The sequence below is a fragment of the Urocampus carinirostris genome, chromosome 15 (genome assembly GCF_059441175.1).
Source record: "Urocampus carinirostris isolate Australia breed hairy pipefish chromosome 15, RoL_Ucar_1.0, whole genome shotgun sequence".
NCBI lineage: Eukaryota > Metazoa > Chordata > Actinopteri > Syngnathiformes > Syngnathidae > Urocampus > Urocampus carinirostris.
The window spans coordinates 32448434-32474234 of NC_142363.1; the positions used below are offsets into that span (position 1 = coordinate 32448434).

At 41.5% G+C, this 25801-nt stretch overlaps 1 protein-coding gene across 1 annotated transcript in view; it reads left to right on the forward strand.

Moving 5' to 3' along the window:
- dnaaf9 (dynein axonemal assembly factor 9) overlaps positions 1–25801 on the forward strand; it is a 70907-nt gene that overhangs the window by 31142 nt on the left and 13964 nt on the right. Inside the window, 6 exon segments of the mRNA XM_088354551.1 lie at positions 7020–7057; positions 9951–10086; positions 13394–13480; positions 18033–18139; positions 21771–21845; positions 25127–25296. Of these exon segments, the coding sequence (XP_088210677.1) occupies positions 7020–7057; positions 9951–10086; positions 13394–13480; positions 18033–18139; positions 21771–21845; positions 25127–25296 (613 nt within the window).

Genomic DNA, 25801 nt, shown 5'->3' on the forward strand with positions numbered 1-25801 from the left:
AAAAAATTAATAAATAAAATGTAGTTAACCCCCAAAAAATCAGCCATTCTCATCATCAATGAAAAAAAAGCATGATTCGATTTTAATATCCTGCGGCAACGGCAGAAGCATTTATTGAATGAGGTTCAATAAAGCAAAATGAGCTGATAAAACAGCTCACAAAACAGGATTTCCCCGCGTCTGTCCGACTGATTGACTGACGGGGACAAATGTTGGTGGCGAGTGGTCGCAGGTTTCCAGGAGGAGGTCACATGACGCTTTTATAGCTATTGAAAGTCGAGGCGGATCAGACTCATTTTAATCTCGCGCTCTTTGTGTCCCACGTATGCACTCAGCCGTTCTGCACATGGCTCGCCACTCCGGTTATTACACGGTTTTTACATAGCGCGACATCATGTACCGTATTTTTCGGACTATACGCCGCACCCACCCGGATATTTCAAGGTGCGGCTTATATGCAGACAAAATTCGAAATGGGTTAGCATGTTGGTGCAATTATTGATCAGCCAATACATTTTATCGCACAAAGGGATAAACCTACCGGATCGAATGGTAGGAGGACCGAATCTCAACAACAAACATGGATTATTCAATGAGCTTCCAGATAAAGGATTATTTTGCCATTTACATCTACAAAGGGGTCTGTTGGCGTGACACCGGTAGTTAAAATTGTGTCCTATATATAATGGACCAAACCCTTTTTATAATCAGTAATGTATCGGTTTCACATGTGGGACAATCAGGGCTGCTATCTATAAATTAAATCATTGCTCAAGTTCTGTTTTATATCCAAACAATATGATAGATAGATAGATGGATACGTTATTCATCCCCGTAGAGGAATTCACACTTCCAGCAGTATCCGTTTGTTGTTTATTAACAGATTAACAGGATGGCCCCGGGTTGCTGTGTTGTACCGTAAATTCCAGACTATAGAGCGCACCCGATTATAAGCCGCACCCACCACATTTTAAGATGAAAACCGATTTTGTACTTACACAAGCCGCACCTGTATATAAGCCGCATGCGCCCACTTTAAAACATGTAGCACAGTCATAAAATTAGCCCTTTGAGTCTCGCGATTGTAACTAAATATAAAGTACAGTCCAGAAACCACAGCCGGCAAAATGAACAGAAAATGATACCGGTACTTAACGTTTGTTGCAGACCTGCAGAGTCCGGGTACTCGTTGAAACTAATCCAAGGGAACAAAGTCTATATTTCCAAAGGTAGAGTGGGAAAAATATATATCCACTATTGTCTGCCACGACAACAGGTCTCACTTACCTCTACCCCACTTCCCGTCAGCCCGCGTTTGCTCCGCTCCTCTTTTCATCATCTCTCATTAGCCGTACCGCTTATCCTCATTAGGGTCGCGGGGGGGGGCTGGAGGCCATCCCAGCCATCTTCGGGCAGTGGGCAGGGGACACCCTGAACTAGTTGCCAGCCAATCGCAGGGCACACGGGGACAGACAACTCATTCGCTCATTCACACCTAGGGACAATCTGGACCGGCCAATTCACCTGAAATGCATGTTTTTGGAATGTGGGAGGAAACCGGAGTGCCCGGAGGAAACCCACGCAAGCACGGGGAGAACATACAAACTCCGGAGCTGGATTTGAACCCACGACAGGTTCCCATGACATGAACTGTGCCGCACAAGCGCTAACCACTGCGCCACCGTGCTGCCCCCGCTCCTCTTTTTTAATTCGCAAAACATATCAGAGTAAGTGTCTCAAATAAATACATTACAAAAATATACAGTTGCAAATACATATTATACATGGTTACACCTATTTACAAAGAAAGACGGTACACCGAGAGAGTTTTCAAAGCTTTAATTATAATATTTTAACTTTCATCCCAAACCGTGCCTGTGAAGGGTAGCAAAACGCTACTACCAACACGCTCGCAACACAGTATACGCATCTGTTAAAAAAAATATACCGCATTTGTAGAAACCACGGTAAACCGTCCTTATCTTCCTCCTTATAACTGACGTCATCAAAGTCGTCTTCCTTCAGTATGGGAAAGAGACATTTTCATATAGACGTCGTCCCACGCTCCCTTATTCAAAACACGCTAGCAACACGCTCGCAAAGTAAAGTTTACGCGCAGTAGCTCTGTCTCCTTCTTTATCGGACTGCTCGATTGCGTTTAGCTTGAAAGCTGCGTCATGTGCCTTTCTTTTTGCAATTTGCATGTTGAGGATATGTCTACGCTAATTTAATTTGTGCACAAGAAGTTGCAGTCTTCCTCGGCGCATATATTCCACCGGTCTAAATCTTGCCTTTTGTACTCGAGCGCCGCTGGCGGCCGTTAGAAAAATGACATCAATTGGCCGCATCACTGAATAAGCCGCAGGGTTGAACGTTTGGGAGAAAAGTAGCGGCTAATAGTCCGGAATTTACGGTAAATAAATAAAAAAATGACTTGCGCTTTATAATGCAATTCGCCTTATATATGGAAAAACATCACATTTTTGGGGGGTGCGCTCTACAGTGCGGAAAATATGAGGTTAGTTGTATTTTCCTGGAACTCGTGGACCAATCATGCATCTCCCACCCCTCTATTGCTCCATTCGGTGGTCATTAGACCGCCATCCTCATGGCAAAGTGGGCGCGGTCTGCTCATTTTAGGGTTGACCCCCCCTCCACATAGCCTCCCCTAATCCAGCAGAGCCACTTACGTGATCCCCCCCCTCCCCGGTCCCCCAGCGCCACACACGGATGGCAATCCTCAGCCAAGCTTATCAGTCAGTCCATGATCCATTTTTTGTGATGGATGCAGACAGTTCATTACATCAGGACAGGGAAGATAAATGCCTTTCAAATGACTGATCCGCGAGCGTGAGGGGGAGGGGGAGGGGAGGGGGGATCGCTAATGACTAGGTTACCATAAAGACTTACCCGAATCCCGACCGGCCATCCAGTTTGGCAAGAAATACCTTAGAACGCAATGTTCAGGGACGATGACGTCTCTCCGTTGGAAAAATCTTTGATTGCAAGCCAGTGAGCGCCACATGCGTCTTCTTATTAATGTCTTATTCATGATGGGCACTCGTCCATGTGCCCCGGTTTTCCAATTTACGAACACAAAAAAAATCGGAACATTGCTAGCGAGTCGATAAACTATTTTTCACAGAAGCCCAAGTCTGACATTGTGTTTTGAAGAGTTGTCTATAAGGAAGTTGGGCTTGGGAAGTTGACAACTACACTATGGATTACTTCTATCCTATGGACATGGGTTTTAACGCACAAGAAATGCGTGTATTCAAGGAATTTCAACTCCTTGCCCTGAAGAATTCTCGTGCCGGCGTGATGAAGGGGCCTATCGTGGAGGAAGAGCCGGAGCTAGCGAAGCGGCTAGCGGCGTTATAAGTCTCCGGTACCGTCCGTAATCATTGTAAATGCGAACTCACGACCAAATAAGATCATCGAGTGCTGGTGGAAAACAGCGAAGCGCACAGGGAGCGCAGTTGCTGTGTTTTGCGGAAACGTGGCTCACGTTTAGCATTCCGGACGCTAACGTGTAGCCACCCGGAGCTAAACGGAGCAATCCGGCTTCAACGCCGCTAAACAGAGACACGAAAGCCGGGGGGAATCGGAGAGGAGGCGGACTTGCTAACACGAGGTGGTGTATCCCTGGATTTTCATAAAGAAAAGTTTTCCATCTGCAGCAGGGATGTCGAACTTTTGGACTGGCGTGACGTCATCCACTCCGCTACAAGCACCCCTAGGGCATCATGTTCATCTGTTAATAAACAACGGGGTAGACTGCTGGAAGTGTGAATTTCCCTACGGGGATGAATAAAGTATCTATCTATCTATCTATCTTTTACAGGTGAACTAAGGACTTTGGGCCGTGAGATCTTTAGTAATAAGACAGCCCAGTCTGCTTAAACAGTAGTCTCTTTTAGGGTTCTCGCAGGGTCTTGGAAAACTTGAAAAAGTCTTACATTTGATAACAGTAAATCAAGGACTTGAAAAGGTCTTAAAAATTGAGTCTTAAATTTAACACTCAAATGACTTCATTAACCCTGTCTTGTCTGCGTGATAGAGCTAATAACCGTATAATAAGTACCGTATTTTCCACACTATAAGGCGCACCTAAAAGCCTTTATTTTTTTTCAAAAGCTGACCATGCGCCTTATAATACAGTGTGCCTTATATAGGGATCAATATTAAGTCACAAAGTCTTGCAACTAAAGCAAGCAGCCGCCGACTCGATTTTCCCCCGAAGGCGAAGTCGTCCGCGGTGTATGCTGGGATTTATATACCCGCGTTTCATTTCCTAACCAATGTGTCAATCATCATTTGAATCAGTCACTATTGGCTAAAGTTATTCGGAGGTAAAGGGGGCGGATCCTTTTTTTATCATTTACAGGCTCGCATAGGCTAAAGGGACGAAACAAAGCCTGCAATTGGCCGAAAAAGATGAATGTGAATCACGCGTCGGGTTGCACTACGGCATAGAGAAAACATTTTTTACTATTCTGTATTTGTAAATATTTGACTTTCCTGGATTTACTACACTCACGGTTGTAAGAAGACCATGGTTACGTATCATTATTAAACATGATGGCTGCAAGAGAACTTAGGTGAGCAATGCGGCTTTATATTTTCCCGGTATCTTGTTTTAGAACGATCTTGATGTTTCTGTGATGAGTCTATTTTTAAACTAAATTCAATTCAAAGTGTTTATTGTCATATGCACTGTAAAGAACCCCGTTTCCATGCACAATAAAATTCCTACTTTGCTGTCCACACAGTTGCCAGCAAAAAATAAAATGGAAACTAAGAAGTGTTTGTTTGGTGACATCGTACGGACACCGCATCCGCACGTGTCTACGACACGTATTTGCTTCTTTGCAAGCTTTGGGAATGTTAAGGGGGTAATCAGTTGGACTGAATCATCTGACTGTTTTGTCGACGTTCCCATTGTAGCGCCTTATAATCCGGTGCGCCTTATGTATGGAAAATATAAGACCAAAAACTATTTTTTGGGGGTGCGCCCTATAACCCGGTGCGCCTTATGGTGCGGAAAATAAGACAGCCCAGTCTGCTTAAACAGAAGTCACTTTTAGGGTTCTCGCAGGGTCTTGGAAAACTTGAAAAAGTCTTACATTTGATAACAGCAAATTAAGGCCTTGAAAAAGTCTTAAAAATTGAGTCCTAAACACTCAAATGTCTTTATTAACCGTCTTGTCTGTGTGATAGAGCTAATAACCGTATAATAAGTACACTAACAAAAGTACGGAACGTTGTGTCGTAAAATTATTTTCCATTTTACTTCGACTTGATCTGACTGATCTCTGACCAAAGCGATAGAACATTGGATTTGGCTGCTTGGAGTGGTCGGTGGTCATGAGCCAAAGTACCCAACTTGGCCCCAGATGGCGTTAGAGATCCCACATAAGCAGATGTTTATCAATTTTGTTGGTATTTTTGGGGGGTGCCTTGACACAAAATCTAGCTGAAGACACTCGCGGAGGTCTAAAGTACTACTGTGTTAGTTTTCGGGAATATCGGTTTAGCCTTTTCGGATTCTATAAGTCTCATACAAACACACATACACACACAAATCAGGATTTATATGGTAATTTAGATTTACATTAGTTTGAATTGGTTTGTGTTTGAGTTGGATTTAGGTTGGCTAGGTTTGGTTTGGTTTATGTAGTCATTGTTTTGTCTGGTTTAATTTTGTTATGGTGTTAGTTTGGTTTGAATATTTTTTTTAATTGGTATTTGCTTGCTTTGTTTTTGGTTTGGTTTATTTGGCTTTTGGTTTGCTCTGTTTTTTTTGGTGGGAATTTTGTTTGGTTTCAATGTTATTGGGTTTGACTTAGTTTGGTTTATCTGGTTATTAGTTGGTTTTATTTTTGGTTTGGTGTCAATTTGGTGTGAGTTTGATTTGGTTTGGTGAAGTTTTTTTGTTTGGTTTCCTTTGTTTTGTATGGCTTTGGTGTTATTTTTGCTACGTTTTGGTTTGGTTTATGTTGTGTTTGGTTTGCATTGTTTGATGTGCTTTGGTGTTAGTTTGGTTTGAGTTAATTTGGTTGATTGGTTTGCTTTGTTTTTGTTTGTTGTTAGTTTTTTTTTGTTTTATTTGGCTATTGGTTTGCTTTGTTTTGGTCGGAAGTTAGTTTGGTTTAATTTAATTTGCTTTGACTTAGTTTGGTTGGGTTGGTTTAGTTGTGTTTGCTTGATTTGTTATTGGTTTGAGTTTGTTTTGAGTTCATTTGGTTTATTGATTGTTTTCGGTGTGAAGTTGGTTTGGTGTCAGTTTGGTTTGGTTTGTTTGTTTTTTGTTTTTTTGGTTTACTTTTTCTTTGGTTTGGTGATAGTTTGGTTTGACTTTGGTTTAATTTGACTTTAGTTTAAATCGTGATATTATTTGCTTTGTTTTTGGATCCGTGATAGTTTGGTTTGAATTTATATTGGTTTGACTTGAGTCTAAATTTTGTTATTATTTGCTTTGTTTTTGCTTTGTGTTGGTTTTGTGTTAGTTTGGTTTGTGTTTGATTTGGAATAGTTCTGTTTCATTATGATTAATGTTGTTCCCTTCGGTCCATTTCATTCTGATTCACCTTGCTCGGTTTCCTTTAGTTATTTTCTTTTCTGTACTGTTTTAAGTTCCATTATGATTTCGGTTTGGTTCAGTTTTTTTTGTTTTTTGGCAAAAAACACAAACATACTTGATATCTTTAATTAACAATTTTACAAAAATGCACATTTTTATGTTGTTGCCGGCTATAGACTCTGATCTCTTAACTGGACTGGTCGTTGATGAGTTAACTAGACAAATTGCTAACACTGATTTAAGAGAATTTTTGAGTTTTTACATTTTTACATGTGCATGAGTTTGACTGTAGGTCAAAAAAATACTAAACTCTGAATAATCCAGCTCCGCAAGGTCAGAGTCGTACAAGTTTAATTAACATTTTTCATAACTTGCAGGCAAGTCAGTTGCATTTTTGCCTAAAAACTCCCTTTTTCTTCTTTGTCTCTTCCTCCAGGTTTGCTTTTCCCAAGCTGCTGGAACAGTGCAGCCAAGGTAAGTCTCGGTCTGCTTCCCGTCCCTGTGGTCTCCCCACAATGATGATATGTTCAGGCGCTTGCTGCCTATTCACAAACAGGCTCCTGTCTTTCAAATCGAGGCAGGCAAACAGTAGACAATTCATATGCTAATTATGAGCAATTTGCAATTTTTCATGTCAGTGAACGTTTTGAAGCTCGTCACAAAGAAGCTTGGCGGGGAAAGTGATCCGAGCTGCCTGCGCTAATTAGGCTCCTTTATAGGAATAAGTGGATTTGAAGCTTAGCTTCATATGAGGAAGAAATGGAAAAATACTGTAAAAGAATTGTGAATATATAAATATATATACAGTGACACAATCATGAAGTGGAACACACTTTATCGGATATTTTAAACTCTTTTAACAAATGAAAAACTAAAAAATGGGTGTGCAAAATGATGCGGCCCCTTTACTTTCAGTGCAGCAAACTCTTCCCAGAAGTTCAGTAAGGATCTCTGAATGATTCAATGTTGATCTAAATGACTAACGATGATAAATGGAATCCACCGGTCTGTCATCAAGTCTCTGTATCGCACTGTGATTGTCTCAAGATCCGTTTAAAGCGTAGAGAGCATCATGAAGAATGAGGAACCCACCAGGCAGGTCCGAGATACTGTTGTGGAGAAGTTTAAAGCTGGATTTGGATACAAAAATATTTCCCAAGCTTTAAACATTCCAAGGAGAACTGTGCAAGCAATAACATTGAAATGGAAGGAACATCAGACCACTGTAAATCTATCAAGATCGGGCCGTCCCTCTAAATTTTCAGCTGATACAAGGGGAAAACTGATCAGAGATGCACCCAAGAGGCCTGTGATCACTCTGGATGAACTGCAGAGGTCTACAGCTGAGGTGGGAGAATCTGTCCATAGGACAACTATCAGTCGTATACTGCACAAATCTGGCCTTTATGGAAGAGTGGCAAAAAGGAAACCAGTTCTTAAAGATATCCTTAAAAAGTGTTGTTTTAAGTATGCCACAAGCCACCTGGGAGACACACCAGACATGTGGAAGAAGGTACTCTGGTCAGATGAGAGCAAAAACGAACTTTTTGGCAACAATGCGAGACATTATGTTTGTCGTAAAAGCAGCACAGCTCATCACCCTCAACGCACCATCTCCACAGTCAAACATGGTGGTGGCTGTGTCATAGTTTGGGCCTGCTTTTCCTCAACAGAGACAGGGAAGATGGTTCAAGTTGATTGAAAGATGGATGGAGCCAAATACAGGACCATTCTGGAAGAAAACGTGATGGAGTCCGCAAAAGACCTGAGACGGGGACGGAGATTTGTCTTCCAACAAGACAATGTTCCAAAACATAAAGCAAAAACTACAATGGAATTGTTTGACAAAATACATATCAAGATGTTGGAATGGCCAAGTCAAAGTCCAGACCTCAATCCAATTGAGAAGCTGTGGAAAGAACTAAAAACTGCTGTTCACAAACGCTTTCCATCCAACCTCACTGAGCTCGAGCTGTTTTGCAAGGAGGAATGGGCAAAAATATCAGTTTCTCCATGTGCTAAACTGATAGAGACATACCCCGAGCGACTGTAGCTGTAATCCCAGCAAAAGGTGGCGCTACAAAGTATCAACTCAATTGGGCTGAATAATTTTGCATACCCACTTTTTTGTTTTTTATTTGTTAAAAAAGTTTGAAATATCCAATAAAATCTGTTCCACTTCATGATTGTGTCCTACTTATTGTTGATTATTCACAAAAAATTAATTTTGTTAGTTTCAAAAGAATACAGGTTACTTATAAAAGCCTTAAACATATTTATATAAATCTTCAACATACAAAACATACCACTTAAGCAACTTCAAAACATTCAACTTACGAACGATCGTCCGGAATCTCGTTCCTAAGTCAGGCAGCCTCTGTAATAAAAAAATCGGCCGTTGTCGCAGTTGATGGGTGCATCCAAACAAGTGTGCAACACTGTGAAAAATATGTATCATGTGTATACATAATATGACTTTTTCCAGTTGTATTTAAAAATGGGTTTGCTGCTAAAATTATTGCACTACTTCTCATTGCACGATTGTCGCGATGCAAAATCTTTCATTGCAGTGTTATTACGAAAGAAAATTGCACTTACAAATTAAGCCCATCTCAAAGCACTAGCTTGTAAATATATCTCTCAGTCTTGTTCCACCAGCAACAGAGGGCATGTTTATATTTACCTACAAAGTACAATTCAATAAAGTTAAGTCAGCACTGTTTGAAGCACACTTTGAGTATGAGAGCGCAGAATTTCTCTTAATGGAGATATTCTCCCTACTGCATAGAATTGCATGTAAGCCAAATCTACAACTATAAAAAAATACTGAAGTCAGGGTGTCATCTTATATTACTCATATTTGGTTGTGTGTCAGTAAGAGCGAATGGTATAGAGCGCTTGTCTTGGGATCAAGAGAATGCAGGTCCGATTCCCGGCTCCTCCGTGTTATATACCTAAGACTTATAACATTGGTAAAATGGCGGCGCCCTCTGTTGGCTGCGGCTGCATCTGCTCGCTACAACGGGTATCGACATTTCGTTCTGTGTACATTGTTACAAAGAATGACAATACAAAGAAATTATTATTATTATTATTATTATTATATGTCGAAGTGTCCTTGGGCAAGACACTGCTATCGGTTAGTAAGTGTGTAAAAGAGAAAAGTGTGAAGCACATTGTAAAGCACTTTGGGAGGTCTTCATTGACTTGAATAAATATAAATGCAGACCATTTACATTTATATTTTTATATCTTTATGTTTGAAGTCTGAAATGTGGCAAAAGATCACAAAGTTCAAGGGGGCCAAATAGTTTTGCAGGCCGCTGTATATTTATCAATCAGCTCGTTCGCTTGTGTTTTGATGAAGGTATCGTGAGTGCGGTGGTGTTCACCGGGGCCGCTTCGGACCAAATGCATCCACTGGTCCGGCACGTTCAGCTGGTGGTACGGGCAGCCAACCCAACCGCCGCCTTCATCTCGGCAACAAGAGGAGCCGTCACCAGGTCGGATTTTCGCAGACATTTTTTTTTTTTTTTAAAGATAAAAATTGTGATTTGTCATTTGCACCTCTGCAATGTACACTACAGTAGACCCCATGGATACAGCATTAATCCGTTCTGAGGTGGGGATCGTATTGTATAGTATTTAGATCGGACGCATGTGCAATACTGTGTTAGTGCTTATGATTTCTTCCTCATGGCATGAGGCTCTTTAACTCCACCCGGGGGAGTGAAGCCCATATTAAACCCCACCCCCACAATTGCATATTACCCGATTTTTATTACTAGCACTATTTAAATGATCTATATCAACACGTTATATTGGTTATTTTTGTTTTCTATTTATTTTATTTTATTATTATTTTATTTTTCAACACAAGGATACTGCTGGAAGTGGGAATTTCCCTACGGGGATGAATAAAGTATCTATCTATCTATCTATCCCTCTATTTCTCTATCTCTCTCTCTATCTATCTCTATCTATCTCTCTATACTGGGAGGTCGGTGGTTCGCGCCCCGGCCGAGTCATTCCTAAGACTTAAAAAGTGGTCGGCGGCGCCCTCTGTTGGCTGCGGCTGCATCGGCTCGCTACAACGGGTCAGGTGCAATCGACATTTCGTTCTGTGTACATTGTTACACAGAATGACAATACAAGGAAATTATTATTATTATTATTATTATTATTATTATTATTATTATATCTATCTCTATCTCTCTCTATCTATCTATCTATCTATCTATAAGCATCTGCTTCTGATTACCCCTTTTCGAACATTTTATGTGACATTATTTTGTTGTTGACTCATTGTTTTTGTCCTGTTTTTATTTTTATTTTCGAAATAAAAGTTTTCATTCATTCATCTCTATCTCTTTCTATCCCTCTCTATCTCTCTCTCTCTCTATCCCTCTCTGTCTCTCTCTATCTCTCTCTATCTATGATTAAATAACATTCTAAATAAATATACATGTCAAGGAGAAAGGAAATTGTACTTAGCTTTGGTGTGACGTGACATGAGCTGGTTGAATGGAGTAGCGGCGGATGCAGGGGGCCAGAGACGGCGATGGCGGACTAAACAATGAAACTGTATCAATGGGTGTTCCTTTTTCATATTTCTTGATAATTGCAAGCTTTATTCCCAAGGTTATCTTGTTTTCGCTTCTACTTATGAGTATTGTCATGCCCTTAAATGATTTCCTTGCTTTAATCTCCTCTTTATTTTTATAATAGTCCCAATCGATTTGTTACTGTCATCCAACTTACCGAGGGTAGTAATTTGTGTACCTTCTTCGTATTTCTTGATAAATCCAACCTTTGTTTCTGTGGTTATCATGGTTTTGCTTCTCCCTTTAGCATTACTGCAATCCTTGGGACACATGGCAAATTAATATAGTACACAAAATTCTGTATCGCATTACCAACATGAAAAACCTTTTAAAAGGAAACTAGAAGTGAACCCAACCGAACTGAATGACAAGCAGAAAGGAATTGTGGGAGAGACAGCAGCCAATAGCACATTGATATTTTCAGGATGCGGTGATGCAAACCATTAGCAGACGAAATGGGCATCTAACTAAGTTTATAGTTTAGTAGACGCTCAAACAAGATAGATAGATAGATAAATGGATACTTTATTCATCCCCGTAGGGAGATTCACAGTTCCAGCAGTATCCTTGTGTTGAAAAATAAAATAATAAAATAAAAGATATAGAATACAAAAATACCCCAGTATAACGTGTTGATATAGAGTATTTAAATAGTGTTACGGAAAATACACACTGTAATAAAAATAACGTAATATGCAAATGTGGGGGTGGGGTTTAATGTGGGCTTTAAAGAGCCTCATGGCATGAGGAAGAAATGGTCTGGTGAGTCTGTCCGTGGAACAAGACTGTGACAGCAGTCTGTCGCTGAAGCTGCTCTTCTGTTTGGAGATGATGCTGCGTAGTGGATGTGATGAATTGTCCACGGTTGACCGCAGCTTTTTCAGTGCCCGTCTCTCTTCTACAATTGTCAGGCTGTCCAGCTCTGTGCCCACAACAGACCCCGCTTTCCTCACCAGTTTATTAAAACGATTAGTAAGATAAGATAAGATTAGTTTAGTAGACGCTCAAAATGAGGACAGAAGACATGAATTTTCAACTTGTCATGAGAACAGGAGATGATCCAAACCTCTGAAAAGAAATTCCAACCTTTTCTAAAAGCCCTTCACCAAGCCCTTTTAGTTTAATCTCACTTTAAAGGGTGTGGATATCAAAGAACATCAATATTATTGGCCGATAGTGAAAATAATGTAAATGGTCAAACAAAAAAAATGAACAGTGGGTTATGATAGTCTAAATAAAGAGCTAGCCTCCTATTCAGTGTCCTTTGCAGGTCTACTATACCCAGTGTCCGAAATAACACAACGACTCTGCACGGATGGGCGACAACTTTTTCAAGACAGGAAAAAAAAAAATCGTTTTTTATTTATTTATTTATTTATTTATCAACATCAAACGTTTGCTTTATTCTGATTTCAAAATCTTCGTTCAGTTTGGAAATTTCGGAATTTCGGTTCGTTTGGCAATTTGCATACTCTGGAGCCGATCAGAAGCCTGCATCAAATGACTTCGTGCTTCCGGACTCTCCTGAGCGTTATAATGTTGTGCATTTGCATATCATTTTCCAAAGTAGATGCACAGAAAACACAAGTAAAATGGAGAAGTGGTTAGGAATCAAGCCAAAACCTCAGCCCTAGAATAAATATTCAAAAGAAGGTAACAAAATGTATGACGCTACAAAACGTAAACGTACATTAAAAAGCATCGTGGAAAGAGGAGTTCACGTGGCTTGTAGCTGACGACACAATGCAAACATTGCGTGAATGAAGATGAGCAAATACAGGTACATACTGATGGCAGATGGAAAACAGTGATGTCATATACATAGAATGAATGTTATGAGTCGATTTATAATAAACTTCATTTTAAAGTGTTGTTCTGTTATATATTGTGATTATCAATCCTTAATACTTTGCAACAATGGGTTTTTTGCACTTAGTCGTCTTATTGTGTTTCAAGTTGTGAAAAATGGGGCAGGCAACTTTATGGCTGGGCAGGCAACTTTTCAGAGTTGTGTCCGCTAACTTTTTGTCAAGAGTTTCAGACACTGCTATAACTGAGATTTGGAGTTTTTAATTCTATTATTTTGTGTTAATTTTACTTGAGATTTCTAAATCTAGCGTCAATCCAATTTTGACCGTGAACCAATTCCTCTTTATCGCTGGAATCCATGTCCCCTGCTTTGACTTTTATTCTCATCTCTTAACAGGAACGAAGACGTCAAACAAATCCTGTGCGAGAGAAGTTTCAACGGACCTCAGATGCTCCGAGCACGTTACGTCCTCTACCCCGGCTGGTAAAACCCTCCTTTTATGTATTACAACTATGTTCTCAATTCCCTGTTCGGCCACCTTTAAAATGTCCTCTTGTATGTCTTCCAATATGTTCTCCATTACGATCATCATTACCTCCTTTATGTTCTCCTGTAAATTCTACTTTATAGCTCCGCCTATGTCCTCTTGCATGGTGTCCTCTGCTGTCTCGCCTCTTGTTCACTTATCCGTGCCCTTTTGCAAACTCGTTTCTTTATTAATTCATCATCCCATATTTCTTAAAGCCCCATTGTTTATTATATAGCCACCCCTAGTGGTGTAAAATTCTTCAGTCATTAGAATAAGAGGTGGGCAAACTACGGCCCGAGGGCCACATACCGCCCCCCTCGGGCTTTTTCACCCAGCTTGCCAAACGAAAATGGTCAAATTATAATAGTATCCATCCATTATCTGCACCGCTTATCCTCAGTAGGGTCACGGGGGTGCTGGAGCCCATCCCAGCTGTTTCCTTCTCAAACCACTCATGTTAGCCATTTGACTACAGGATTCGGCTCACTTCTATTGTTATTGTTAGCTGTTTCGTGTAAAAAAACAAAACAAAAAGAGAGAGTTTGCTTCATCCTTTAGTGTCCTCCAGCTTTCCAAACTGCTCATGCAAGAAATGTCACTGTTGCGGTTCAGGATCTTGACACTTGACAAATTCTCTCTCGATTTTTCAATCTTTTACTGGCCTTTTCAGTTGCGTCTCCACAAATTCTGTCCGGCTCTTGCAATCTTTTACTGGCCTTTTTAGAAGCTTCTCTCTCTAGACGCTTAAATTTGCCACTCACACTGGGTCTGACCAACTCCAAGTATTTACTCTTTTCAGCCGCTTGAGGTGTATCCTGGCGCTCACTAGAATTTAATTTTGCTTAGGCAACAAAATATGGAAGTAAGCTTCCGAATTTTGCAAAGTGGTACCCTTCAGGCTTCCTTGACACTTCAGCTCCATCAGAAAGTAGGTGCCTGTTTCTAAGCCCTAAATTGCATGATATGCATTGATAGACTCAAAATGCAAGTTGCTTATTATTCAAATCAGTTTATCTTTTAAGGAATTCCTTTTTTATTTTACCGTTAGGAGGCTCTAAACCATGGGTGTCAAACAGGTGGCCCGCGGGCCGGATCGGGCCCGCTAAGGGATTGAATCCGGCCCGCGAGACGACGCTCAGAGAAGCGCAAGAGAAAAATGAGCTGCAGGTTGAAATATGTCCACTAGATGTTGCCAAAGTCCTCTCACTAACGCTGTACATGTATTTCTCTCTCTTCCTCTGTCTCTCTCTATCTCTCCCTCCCCTTCTCTCTCACTCGCTCCGTCTCTTTTCTTTTTTCGTTCCTCTGACTCTTTCTCTCTCTGTGTCTTTTTACCTTATTTTGCTGTTTCTTCCTTCTCTCTCTCTCTCTCTCTCTCTCTCTTCCCTTTCTCTCTCTTTCTCTTTCTCCTTTCTCTCTCTCTCTTGCTCTTTCCTTCCTCGCTCTCTCTCTTTCTCCTTTCTCGCTCTCTCTCTTTCTCCTTTCTCGCTCTCTCTCTTTCTCCTTTCTTGCTCTCTCTCTCTCTCGCTCTTTCTCCTTTCTCGGCCTCTCTCTCGCTCTCCCTCCCTTTTTCTCATCTCTCTCTCTGTCTCTCTTTTTCTCTTTATTTGTTCCTCTTTGTCTCTTTCTCTGTCTTTTTACCTTATTTTGCTCTCTTCCTTTTTCCTTATCTCTCTTTCTCTCCCCTCTCTCTTGCTTTCCCTTTCTCTCTTTCTCCCCATCTCTTTCTCTCTTTCTATTTATCTTTGTTTTTTTCTTTCTCTTTCTTTCCCCCTCTCTCACGATTTCTCTTTTTATGTTTTTTGTTTTTCTCTTTCAGTCTCTCTTTCTGTCTCCCTTTCTTTGTCCCACCCTCTCTCTTTTTCTCTCTCTCTCTCTCTCTCTTATTTCTTTCTCTCTAATCTACTAGTCCGGCTCCCGAGAGAATGTTTGTTCTATCGTGTGGCCCCCTGAGTTAAAATGAGTTTGACACCCCTGGTCTAAACAATACACAATTTCCCTGTTAAGGCTGCATTAAAGATCTTTTCATAAATATTTAGAAAATTCTTCCAGCATTGGTTCATAATTTTTGGGGCAAAGTGGCCTGATGAAAAACAATACAGTGGAACCTCGGTTTCTCGACCATAATCCGTTCCAGAACCCTGTTCGAAAACTGATTTGTTCGATCACTGAAATCATTTTTCCCATTAAAAATAATGTAAATCGTTTTAATCCGTTCCAACACCCTGAATGTTTACCATGAATGTTTAACATAAACATAAAGCTAACCCAGGCTAATCGTACGTTCGCGTTATCGTAATCTTCCGTACGAAAGATTACGCTAACATGAACGTGTAAAAATAAAGAAATCAGGTCGTTTACAAGTCATTTAGCACCCGGGTCTCCACAACAAGTGGTGAGCGGTTCATTGGAAAGGGGGCTCCGTTCCAACACCCTGAATGTTTAACGTAAACTTAAAGCTAACCCAGGCTAATCGTACGTTCGCGTTATCGTAATCCTATGAATAGGATTTCTTACCTTTGTGGTGGTCAGCAGAAGGCACTCGCACACCTCCTTCATAATTGGCTATTATTTCTTTCTTAAATGCAATAGTTGTACGCACTACTTTTCCTTTTTCACCTGTAGCGACTTTGCTGCTTGCACTGACTTTCTTCGGAGGCATAATAAGGGGCTAAAACACCCGTACGCCGCTCAGCATGGCACCCTAGCGTACGCACCCACGCATTACCGGCGTTCGAACTCCGATTTTTTGACCGAACAGCGAAGCCAGAATTTCTCGAAATTTTTGGTCGGACTCCGATTTGCTCGAACTGAGGGGCGTTCGAAAACCGAGGTTCCACTGTACTTGGATTTCCGTGTCACTGTAAGCAATAGTCAGACGGATGGCATGACTTTTCAAGATTTTTATTAATTCGATTGATTTTTTTGGATTATTGTTGAGGTGTTGGTAAATGAAACTGCCTATATTGTGCTCCAGTTTATCTCTATAAGCGAGTTTATTGACTCAGGAACCGGGCCAGCGAGGACATTCGAGAATGCTCAAATGCGGAGATTAACGACTAAAAAGTCCAGACTTGTGCCAGGGTATAATCTTGGGAGAAGGGATGAGGAGGAGGAGGAGGAGGCGGAGGGGGGATTCTGAGCACTGAGACACGAAGAAGGGATGGAACAGGTCCAAGCGGGAAGGCGATCCCCGTGTGTACATGGCAACTGGGCTGCGTGGCCAACAGCTTGTTACTGGGCTGCGAACGGGCAGCTGCTGATAGAACACAAGATGCCCGGCGGGCTTTACAGCAATCAACAGTCGCTATGGCCAACCACTAGTCGCAATTACTGGGAACGGAGCCGGGAACGCAAAATCGGAGTTAATTAAAGACACGTATAAAGGTGGCGATGAAACGGAACTCGGATGGCTCAGAGCTTTGAATTCATCGCACAAAAAAATCTGCTAGGTTACCGTAGCACAAAGCTTCTCAATTATTTTCTGTCACGCCCCCCCTTGGAAGAAGAAATCCTCTCCCCCCCAAGACCGATTTTGTGATCATATAATATCAGTGGGGGGAAAACAAGTATTGCCCGATATAGATGGTAACATGTCACCTCTGCCTATGCCAAATCTACACCTTACGGCACATTTTCTCGATTTATTTGGCTTCATGCTGTCTGCTGCCAATATTTTTAACATAGCAAGCATGGGAAGAGACTTTTGTTTGACCCTTTTTTTTTTTGTGGTTTTTTTCTTTTTTCCGTTGTCGGGTTTTCCCCGATTTTCAGTCATTAGATGACCAAGCCCCCCAATTCCAAACCATAATGCCAAACGCCAAGCAGGGAGGAGATGGGTACCAATGTTTTAAGTCTAACTTGGCCGAGGTAGAACACATCCCCAAAAAGATTAAAAAAAAAGAAGAATTTATTCGAACGCATCCAAGTAATGCACGCAAATCATGTGTGACTCTGCTGCCATCTCCTGGCCTTAAGTCATGATTGCAGCCTTGAGTTTTCAAATGCCGCACTCCACCGACAAATCATCTTATGTCTTATGCCAGTCAGAAGTCACATTTCCAAGAAAATCGCAATGAGCCATCACTGTTAAGTCGTTTTCAGGACCGGTCCGCAGTCTACTTAGGTATTTTTAGGAGGTTTCATGTTGCTCGTGGTTAGATAGATAGATAGATAGTATCCTTGTGTTGAAAAATAAAATAATAAAATAAAAGATAAAATATATAAAATACAAAACACCCAATATAACGTATTGATATAGAGTATTTAAATAGTGCTATGGAAAATACGCACTGTTATAAAAATAGGGTAATATGAAAATGTGGGGGTGGGGTTTAATGTGGGCTTTTACTCCCCCGGGTGGGGTTAAAGAGCCTCATGGCATGAGGAAGAAATGATCTCCTCAGTCTGTTACCACGTTTGTGACCCTTTGTTTACAAGTTAGACCGGATGCCGAATCCAAAGCATTTTGTTACACTGTCTGGATAACTATGTTATATGTTTCAGGTGCACAGGGCGCTTCGTCTCGGGTTCGAGATCCTTGGTCCTCTCCCAGCATCGCGTGGCCTTTTGCCGTCCGCTCGAGAGGCCTCTTTTTGTGGCCCACTGCAAAGGTAATCGGAAGGAAAGAAAAGTCATCACACTCTCTTTCTTTCTCTCCCACTTCTCCCCCTCTTATCTTCGTTTTAATTCCCCCTCATGCACGCGACAAAAGCTTCAGATACGAGCTGGCAGAGTACGGCGCCATTACATAATGCCGCCTTGCCCTCTAAAGTATGAGCTGGGCCACGTTGCCAAAGTGCTAATCCCTAGCCCCTTTGCGTTTCGTGTTTCGTAGGGTTTAAAAAAACGTTCATTTGAAAATACAAAAGAAATATATTACTTTATTTTTTTGGGAGTATTATTTGCAGTTTTTTTCATAGTTTGCCCGGGGATGCGACTTATACTCTGGTGCGGCTTTTATGTGAATTTATTAAAACATTATATCGTTCAGTTTTTATCTATCTATCTCTCAAGAGGGGTGACCGACAGCAAGACAAACACACATACGAAAACAAAGAAAAGAAAAGGGAAAAAGTAGCAAAAAACACAAAAAATTGACCATGGTCAACCCAAATGCCCGAACACCCAAACAAGTTAAGCACCTCGGCACTTAAATCGGTCATGTTTCGTCCCTCCGGATGAAACGGGACACAAGAAAGCGGTCACTCGGGTCAGGGTGACACAACACACTCCTGTGTTCAACAGCAGGACCCAACAGCTTTCGCTGGTTTACCCCTGCCGTATGATCCTTTTACAACACCTCTCCACTCATTCCCATTACCAACAAGAGCTCTAGCATCCTCTACATTTAGACCTCTTAGTATTCAATAAACTGAAACAAAAAAAAATAAGACAATGAAATAAAATGACATTAAAATAGAAAAATATATGTTTAAATTACATTAACAATTAAATTTAAAGACAGCAGGGCCCGACAGCTTTCACTGGTTTACCCATGCCCCATCATACAGGTGCCCTGCCCATCCCTTAGTACGTGTCCAAAAAAATCCCACCATCCTTTCACAACACCTCTCCACCCATTCCTATCACCAACAAGAGCTCTAGCTTTCACTAGATTTAGACCTCTTTCCCACAGCGCACTCATAACACCATCCATCCTCGTCAATCGCGGCTTTCCTCTTGGTCTCCTTCCATTTACTTCAGCAAAAGGTCTCGCAAACCCTAGTTGTAGGATCACTAAATGTGAGAGGATGTGGAAGTAAAGCGACTGAGTGGAGGAAAGAGGAGATCGGAAGGATGATGACTAAAAGGAAGGTTTAAATTTATATTACCGGTATATCGTTTTACACTAAACCGCGAGAGGGCGATTAAGATTTGCGTTGATAATTTCAACCTTCAAGTTGTCTGGTACCTCCTTTTTCCATTCTACCTAAAATCAATTCGCCAATGCAGCCACTATCGATTACCCCCTGTTGCCTATTGCTGGCTGGCAGAGCACATTTTTGTAAGGCTTTGTGGCTAATTTTTGCTGTGCTCTCCACAAAAAAGGAAACTGCACTCACGTGACCGTGATTCATTATCCCTGATCATATATTGCGGCGAGAAGGGACCGTCAGAGCTTATTTTTGTTAGGCTTGGTGGCTAATTTTTGCTGCGCTCTTCACAAAAGAGGAAACTGCACTCGCGTGACTGTGATTCATTATCCCTGATCATATATTGCGGCGAGAAGGGACCTTCAGAGCTTATTTTTGTCAGGCCCAGTGGCAAATTTTTGCTGTGCTGTCCACAAAAAAAGAGAACTGGACTCACCTGACTGTGATTCATGAGCCATCCATCCATCCATTATCTGCACCGCTTATCCTCAGTAGGGTCGCGGGGGTGCTGGAGCCCATCCCAGCTATCTTCGGGCAGTGGACACCATGAACTGGTTGCCGGCCAGTCGCAGGGCACACAGAGAAAGACAAGTCACTCGCTCATTCATACCTAAGGACAATTTGGACCAGCCAATTAACATGACATGCATGTTTTTGGGATGTGGGAGAACATGCAAACTCCAGACAGGAAGGTTCGATCTCATGACCTCAGAACTGTGCCGCACACACGCTAACCACTGCCTCACCGTGCTGCCCTGATTCATGATCCTTGATTGCATATGGCGGCAAGCAGGATCCGGCAGAGTGCACTTTTGTCAGGCCTGGTGATTCTTGTTGAACTGCTCTCGTTCGGCCGCGATCAATTATCCCAGATCCCATTTTGATGAAATCAGGGAGAGGCAGAAGGCACTTTTTTGCCTTAAGTGAAATGCACAGTTGTGGCTGTGATCAACTATCCTTGGTTGACTATTTCTCAGAGCATTGGCCAGCAAACCGCATGTCTGTGCAATTCTGGCTCGTCTAAAATTCATTATTGGTGAGAGCATAGGCTAAGAGAGCAAAATTTTGTCATGCGCAGGGACTTTTTTTTTCATTTTTTTTTCAGCCTAAAATGAACTACACCCATGCAGCTTATTTTTGGCCATTAGAGCACATTTCTGTCAGGCCTGGTTGCTAATTTGGCTGTGCTGTCCACAAAAAGGGAACTGCACTCACGTAACCGAGATTCATTATCCCGGATCGCATATGGTGGCGAAGACGGAACGGCAGAGCTTATTTTTTTAACTTTTGCTGGGCTGTCAACATAAAAACTGCACTCGCATTAGTGTGATTCATTATCCCCAATCGCATATTGCATCAAGCAGGGCCCTGGCGATTCATATTTTGGCATTTTTTAAGGTCACCTCCACTCGTCTGGCCACAATCTATTATCGCAGATCCCATTTTACTGCAAGAATGGCCAGTCAGACCGAGAGGCGTGTCGTTATGGCCTGCCTAAAATGAAATGGACAGTTCTGGCCATGATCCATTATCCCTGATTGACTATTGCTGAGAGCATGGGCCAGCAGACCACTTGTCTTTTCAGTTTGAGCTGCCTAAGTGTGCCATTCCGTCTAAAATGAACTATTCTGTTTTGGCTGCAATCTATTATTGGTGAGAGAGCAAAGTCTCATTTCCTCCCCCCTGTTCTTTTCACTAAAAAGGGAACAGCAATCCATTATCCTCTGTTCACCTATTGCAGAGTGCATTTTTTTTTTTTTGGGGGGGGGGGGGGTTCTGGTCCTGATAAGCCTCAATAGACGAGGGATCACAATAAGTGTAAGAACCCTATTCTGAACTTTCCGGGCCCTAAATAATGATAATTAAAATCTGTGCCAAAACGAAGATGAGATAAAGAAAGTGATCGCTTGTAAAAAGCACAAGAATTAGGGATAATGTTTTTAGGTCACAGGACTATTCAAAATCTGGGTTTTCGGTATAATCCCCCTTCGAATCACATAAACTTTGGCGAATACAGACAAGGCTAATATGACTCAAGTTCTAAGGTAAAATATATTGAAGCGCACCCAGTCCGAATATGGATGCCTTTATGTTTTAAGCGTACAATCAATATTCAATGGTAGCAGAGCAACGTAGGCTACAAAAGTGTTCTCCGAAGCAACCTTTGCTCAGGTATGTCTCCATGGTAACCAAGGCCAGATTTGAATGATGGATTTAAAGGCTGCATGAATTTGGGTGCCGGCTTGCGTCGAGTTGAGGTTTCTGAGTTGTTTTTTAGGCATGTAGTGTGATAATCACAGACATTGAAAATTCTCTTGAAATGTTATGTTTAAAATACATTTTGTGTCTTTTTTCCCCTCTTCTACAGCATTCAAGGCGTCACTAAGACCGAGCCCCTTTAAAGGAAATGTCTACAATGTGTGGGGAAAAGTCAGGTTTTCTGGTAGGATACTTTTCTTTCCCTTTACTTGCAAGTCTAGTTAAGAGTTTTTGTGTTAAGTCAAGTCATGTTTATTTGTACAGCCCTTAACCACAAAGAGTCTCAAAGGGCTGCACAGACCACAGATTATTGCAAACCACAGACTAGTATTACACCATCCCCTGATCTAAAACCGACATGAGGGCAAGGAAAAACTCAAAAACCTCAACATGAGGAAAATGAAGAAACCTTGAGAAGGGACTGCACATGTCAAGTCCAGTCATGTTTATTTGTGACGCCCTTAACCACAAAAAGTCTCAAAGGGCTGCTCAGACCACAGATTATTGCAAACCACAGGCTAGTATTACACCATCCCCTGATCTAAAACCGACATGAGGGCAAGGAAAAACTCAAAAACCTCATCATGAGGAAAATGAAGAAACCTTGAGAAGGGACTGCACATGTCAAGTCATGTTTATTTGTACAGCCTTTAACCACAAAGAGTCTCAAAGGGCTGCACAGACCACAGATGAGGTCATCCCCCTTCCAGGATGACCAGGCTGCAATGGATGTTGCAATAACAAATGATAAACAGATATTGTCTACATAAAATATAGGTTATTCATATGCTCAGGGGGAAGAGCTTTCCACAGCACCAGGGCCCAAATGGAGAATGCTCTTGAACCTGCAGATTTCTTCTTGGCTCTTGGGATCACTAGGAGACCAGGGTTTTCAGAGCAAAGGCTCCGGACCAGAACATAGGGGGAAATGAAATCTAAAAGATATGAGGGAGCAAGTCCATGCATGATTTTGTATACTACAAATAGAACCTTCAAATCACATCTCAAGCTAACAGGGAGCCAATGCAGGTTAGCTATAATCGGGGTCATGTGATCAAACTTCCTTGTCTTAGTTAAAAGCCTCGCTGCAGCATTTTGTACCAGCTGAAGGCTCATGATTCTGGACTTCGGGAGACCGGAGAGTAGGGCATTACAGTCATCGAGACGGGAGGTAACAAATGCATGAATTAGAATCCCCGCATCAGACTGGGACATCATGGGGCGAATTTCAGCAATGTTGGAAAAATGCTGTTCTAGTAATATTCTTAACGTGTGTTTGAAAGGACAGATCGGGGTTAAATATGACACCTAAATTTCACTCTGGGTGATATTACATTTGTCAATGTTCAGAGCAGTTTTTGAGAACAAGTCACAGCATTTAGATCACAGGTGTCAAACATGTGGCCCGCGGGCCGAGTCAGGCCCGCCAAAGTTTCTAATCTGGCCCGCGAGACATTGCAAGATGAAGCACAATAGAACAATGAGCTGTAGTTTTAAATATGGCCACTTGATGTCACCAAAGCCAGGTGCCACTCACTAAACAACTGGAGCGGTCTCTCTCTTTCTTCCTCTCATTTTATGTCTTTCTGGGGCTCTCTCATTTTCTCACTTTTCACTCTCTTTCCATCTCTCTCAATCTTGCTTCCACTCTTTCTTTCACTCTCTTCTTTCTTTCTCATTCTTTTTTCATTTCTTTCTTTTGCGCTGTTTTTTTCTTCACTTTCACTTTCTCTATTTTTCTCTCTCTTTCTGTCTCTTTTGTCTTTTTTCTCACTTTCTCTCTTCCACACTCTTTTTTTCTCTCTCTCTCTCTCTCAGTAACTCACACTCTCTCTTTTTCCCTGTCTCTTTCTCCTTCTCTTCTCTCATTCTTTTATTTTCTTTTTCTCTCCCTTTGTCTCGCTTTCTACCTTTTTATGTCTTTCTTTTTTCATATCCTACTTTCTCATTTTTCTCCCATTCTATATTGTGCTCTCTTTAATTCTCTCTCCCTTTCTTGCTTTTTTTTTGCTTTACTTCTCTCTTTTTTTCCTTTCTCTCTTTTTCACCCACTTTTTTTCGCTGTACTGTAATCTACTAGTCCGGCCCCCGAGAGATTTTTTTTTCTAGCATGTGGCCCCTAGCTTAAATGAGTTTGACACCCCTGATTTAGATGGACCAATAACTTACATTTCCGTCTTTCCAGAGTTAAGGCGCAAGAAGTTGAGTGACATTCATTTTTTTATCTCAGTGAGGCAGGCCTCCAAATTTCCACAGTTTAGTGTGGCAGATTCCTCCATCGGAAGATAGAGTGTTGTGATTCTTTTAAATACCGTATTTTCCGCACTATAAGGCGCACCTAAAAGCCTTTATTTTTTTCAAAAGCTGACCATGCGCCTTATATTACAGTGCGCCTTATTTATGGATCAATATTAATTCGCAAAGTCTTGCAACTAACTTGCCGCCGCGGACTAGATTTTCCCCCGAACGCCAAGTAGTCCGCGGTGTATGCTGGGATTTATTTACCGGCGTTTCATTGGCTAACCAATGTGTCAATCATCATTTGAATCGATCACTATTGGCTAAAGTTATTCGGAGGTCAAGGGGCGGATCCTTTTTATCATTTTTAGGCTGGCATTGGCTGAAGCGGCAAAACAAAGCCTGCAATTGGCCGAAAAAGATGAATGCGTATAGCACGTGGTTGACGGCATACAGAAAGCATTTTTTTTACTATTCCGTATTTGTAAATATTTCATTCTCCTGGATTTACTAAACTCACGGATATAAGAGGAACATGGCTGCACATTATTATTGAACACAACGACTTCGGTGAGCTACTTCGGCTATATATTTTCCCTGTATCTTGTTTCAGACTGAACTCGATGTTTCTGTGATAAGCGGAGCAGATAATGGATGGAATGGAGTGTCTATTTTTAAATTAAACTCAATTCCAAGTGTTTATTGTCATATGCACAGTAAAGTTGCGAGCGAAAATAGAAACTAAAGAATGGTTGGCATTTCTTGAATCCCAAGACTTTAACCTTCCGAATGATATTTGGAATGATGCATTTGAGTGACGGACACTGCTTCCGCACATGTCTGAGACACGTATTTGCTTCTTTGCAAGCTTTGGAAATGTTAAGGGGGTAATAAGTTGGACTGAACCATCTGACTGTTTTGTCCACGTTCCAATTGTAGTGCCTTATCATCCGGTGCGCCTTATGTATGTCAAATATAGGGCCAAATACTATTTTTTCGGGGTGCGCCCTATAACCCGGTGCGCCTTATAGTGCGGAAAATACGGTAATTAAAGGCTTTCCTTCTAAGTTCCTTAAGTTCCTTCACTGCTCACATGCGGCATGATATAAAATTTGCTCCAGTGCCTCATATGAGTACTTCCACTGATTTAGGGATCTTAAGCTCCGGCTTCGAGACATGAATTACGCCTTGACACCCCTGGTGTGAATTTTCCGGTATTCTTTGTAGACTCGCCCCGTGTGACAGAGGTGAGCTACAGCGCAGCGAGTGGCGACCTCCGCATGGTTCCAGAACAAAATTCCGATCTTAAAAGTGACGCTTCCTGCTTCCTGGTGTTTGATGGCGTCGGTCTGACTGGGGATGCGCTCAAGGACTGGCTGAAATTATGCACCAAGCAGGTATTTCATCATGGCAGAAGGATTTAAGATATTTGTAGTTTTAATTTGATTTGTTGGCGTTCTTCCTATTTTAATGATTACAAGCTGGCAATAACGTGATAGTAACAACATAGTAATAACATACAGACGCTCCCCTACTTACGACCATGCAAAACTGTAAATACAAAAAACAATTTCGGGATGTCGAAAAATATCGGGACATTGCTCTAAGTTAGATTCTGTACTGTGTGCACCTTTTTCCAAATACAAGACCTTACTGTGGTGCTTCTCTCCGCCGCTACCAGCGTGTGGCGCTGTCAGAGGTCACCCAGCATCCACCCGGAAGAAGAAATCCACTCCCTCTTCCTAGTTCGTGTGTAAACATTCTATGCTGTATCTCCAGCACGCTAAGAACTTTGACATTTTTATTGTTTAATATCTCGTGCATCCATTCAATATGGTTGGTGTAAAGTGTTCTTTTTAAATGAAAGTGGAATAAGAAAGCTTAATGCGGTTGAGAAAATGG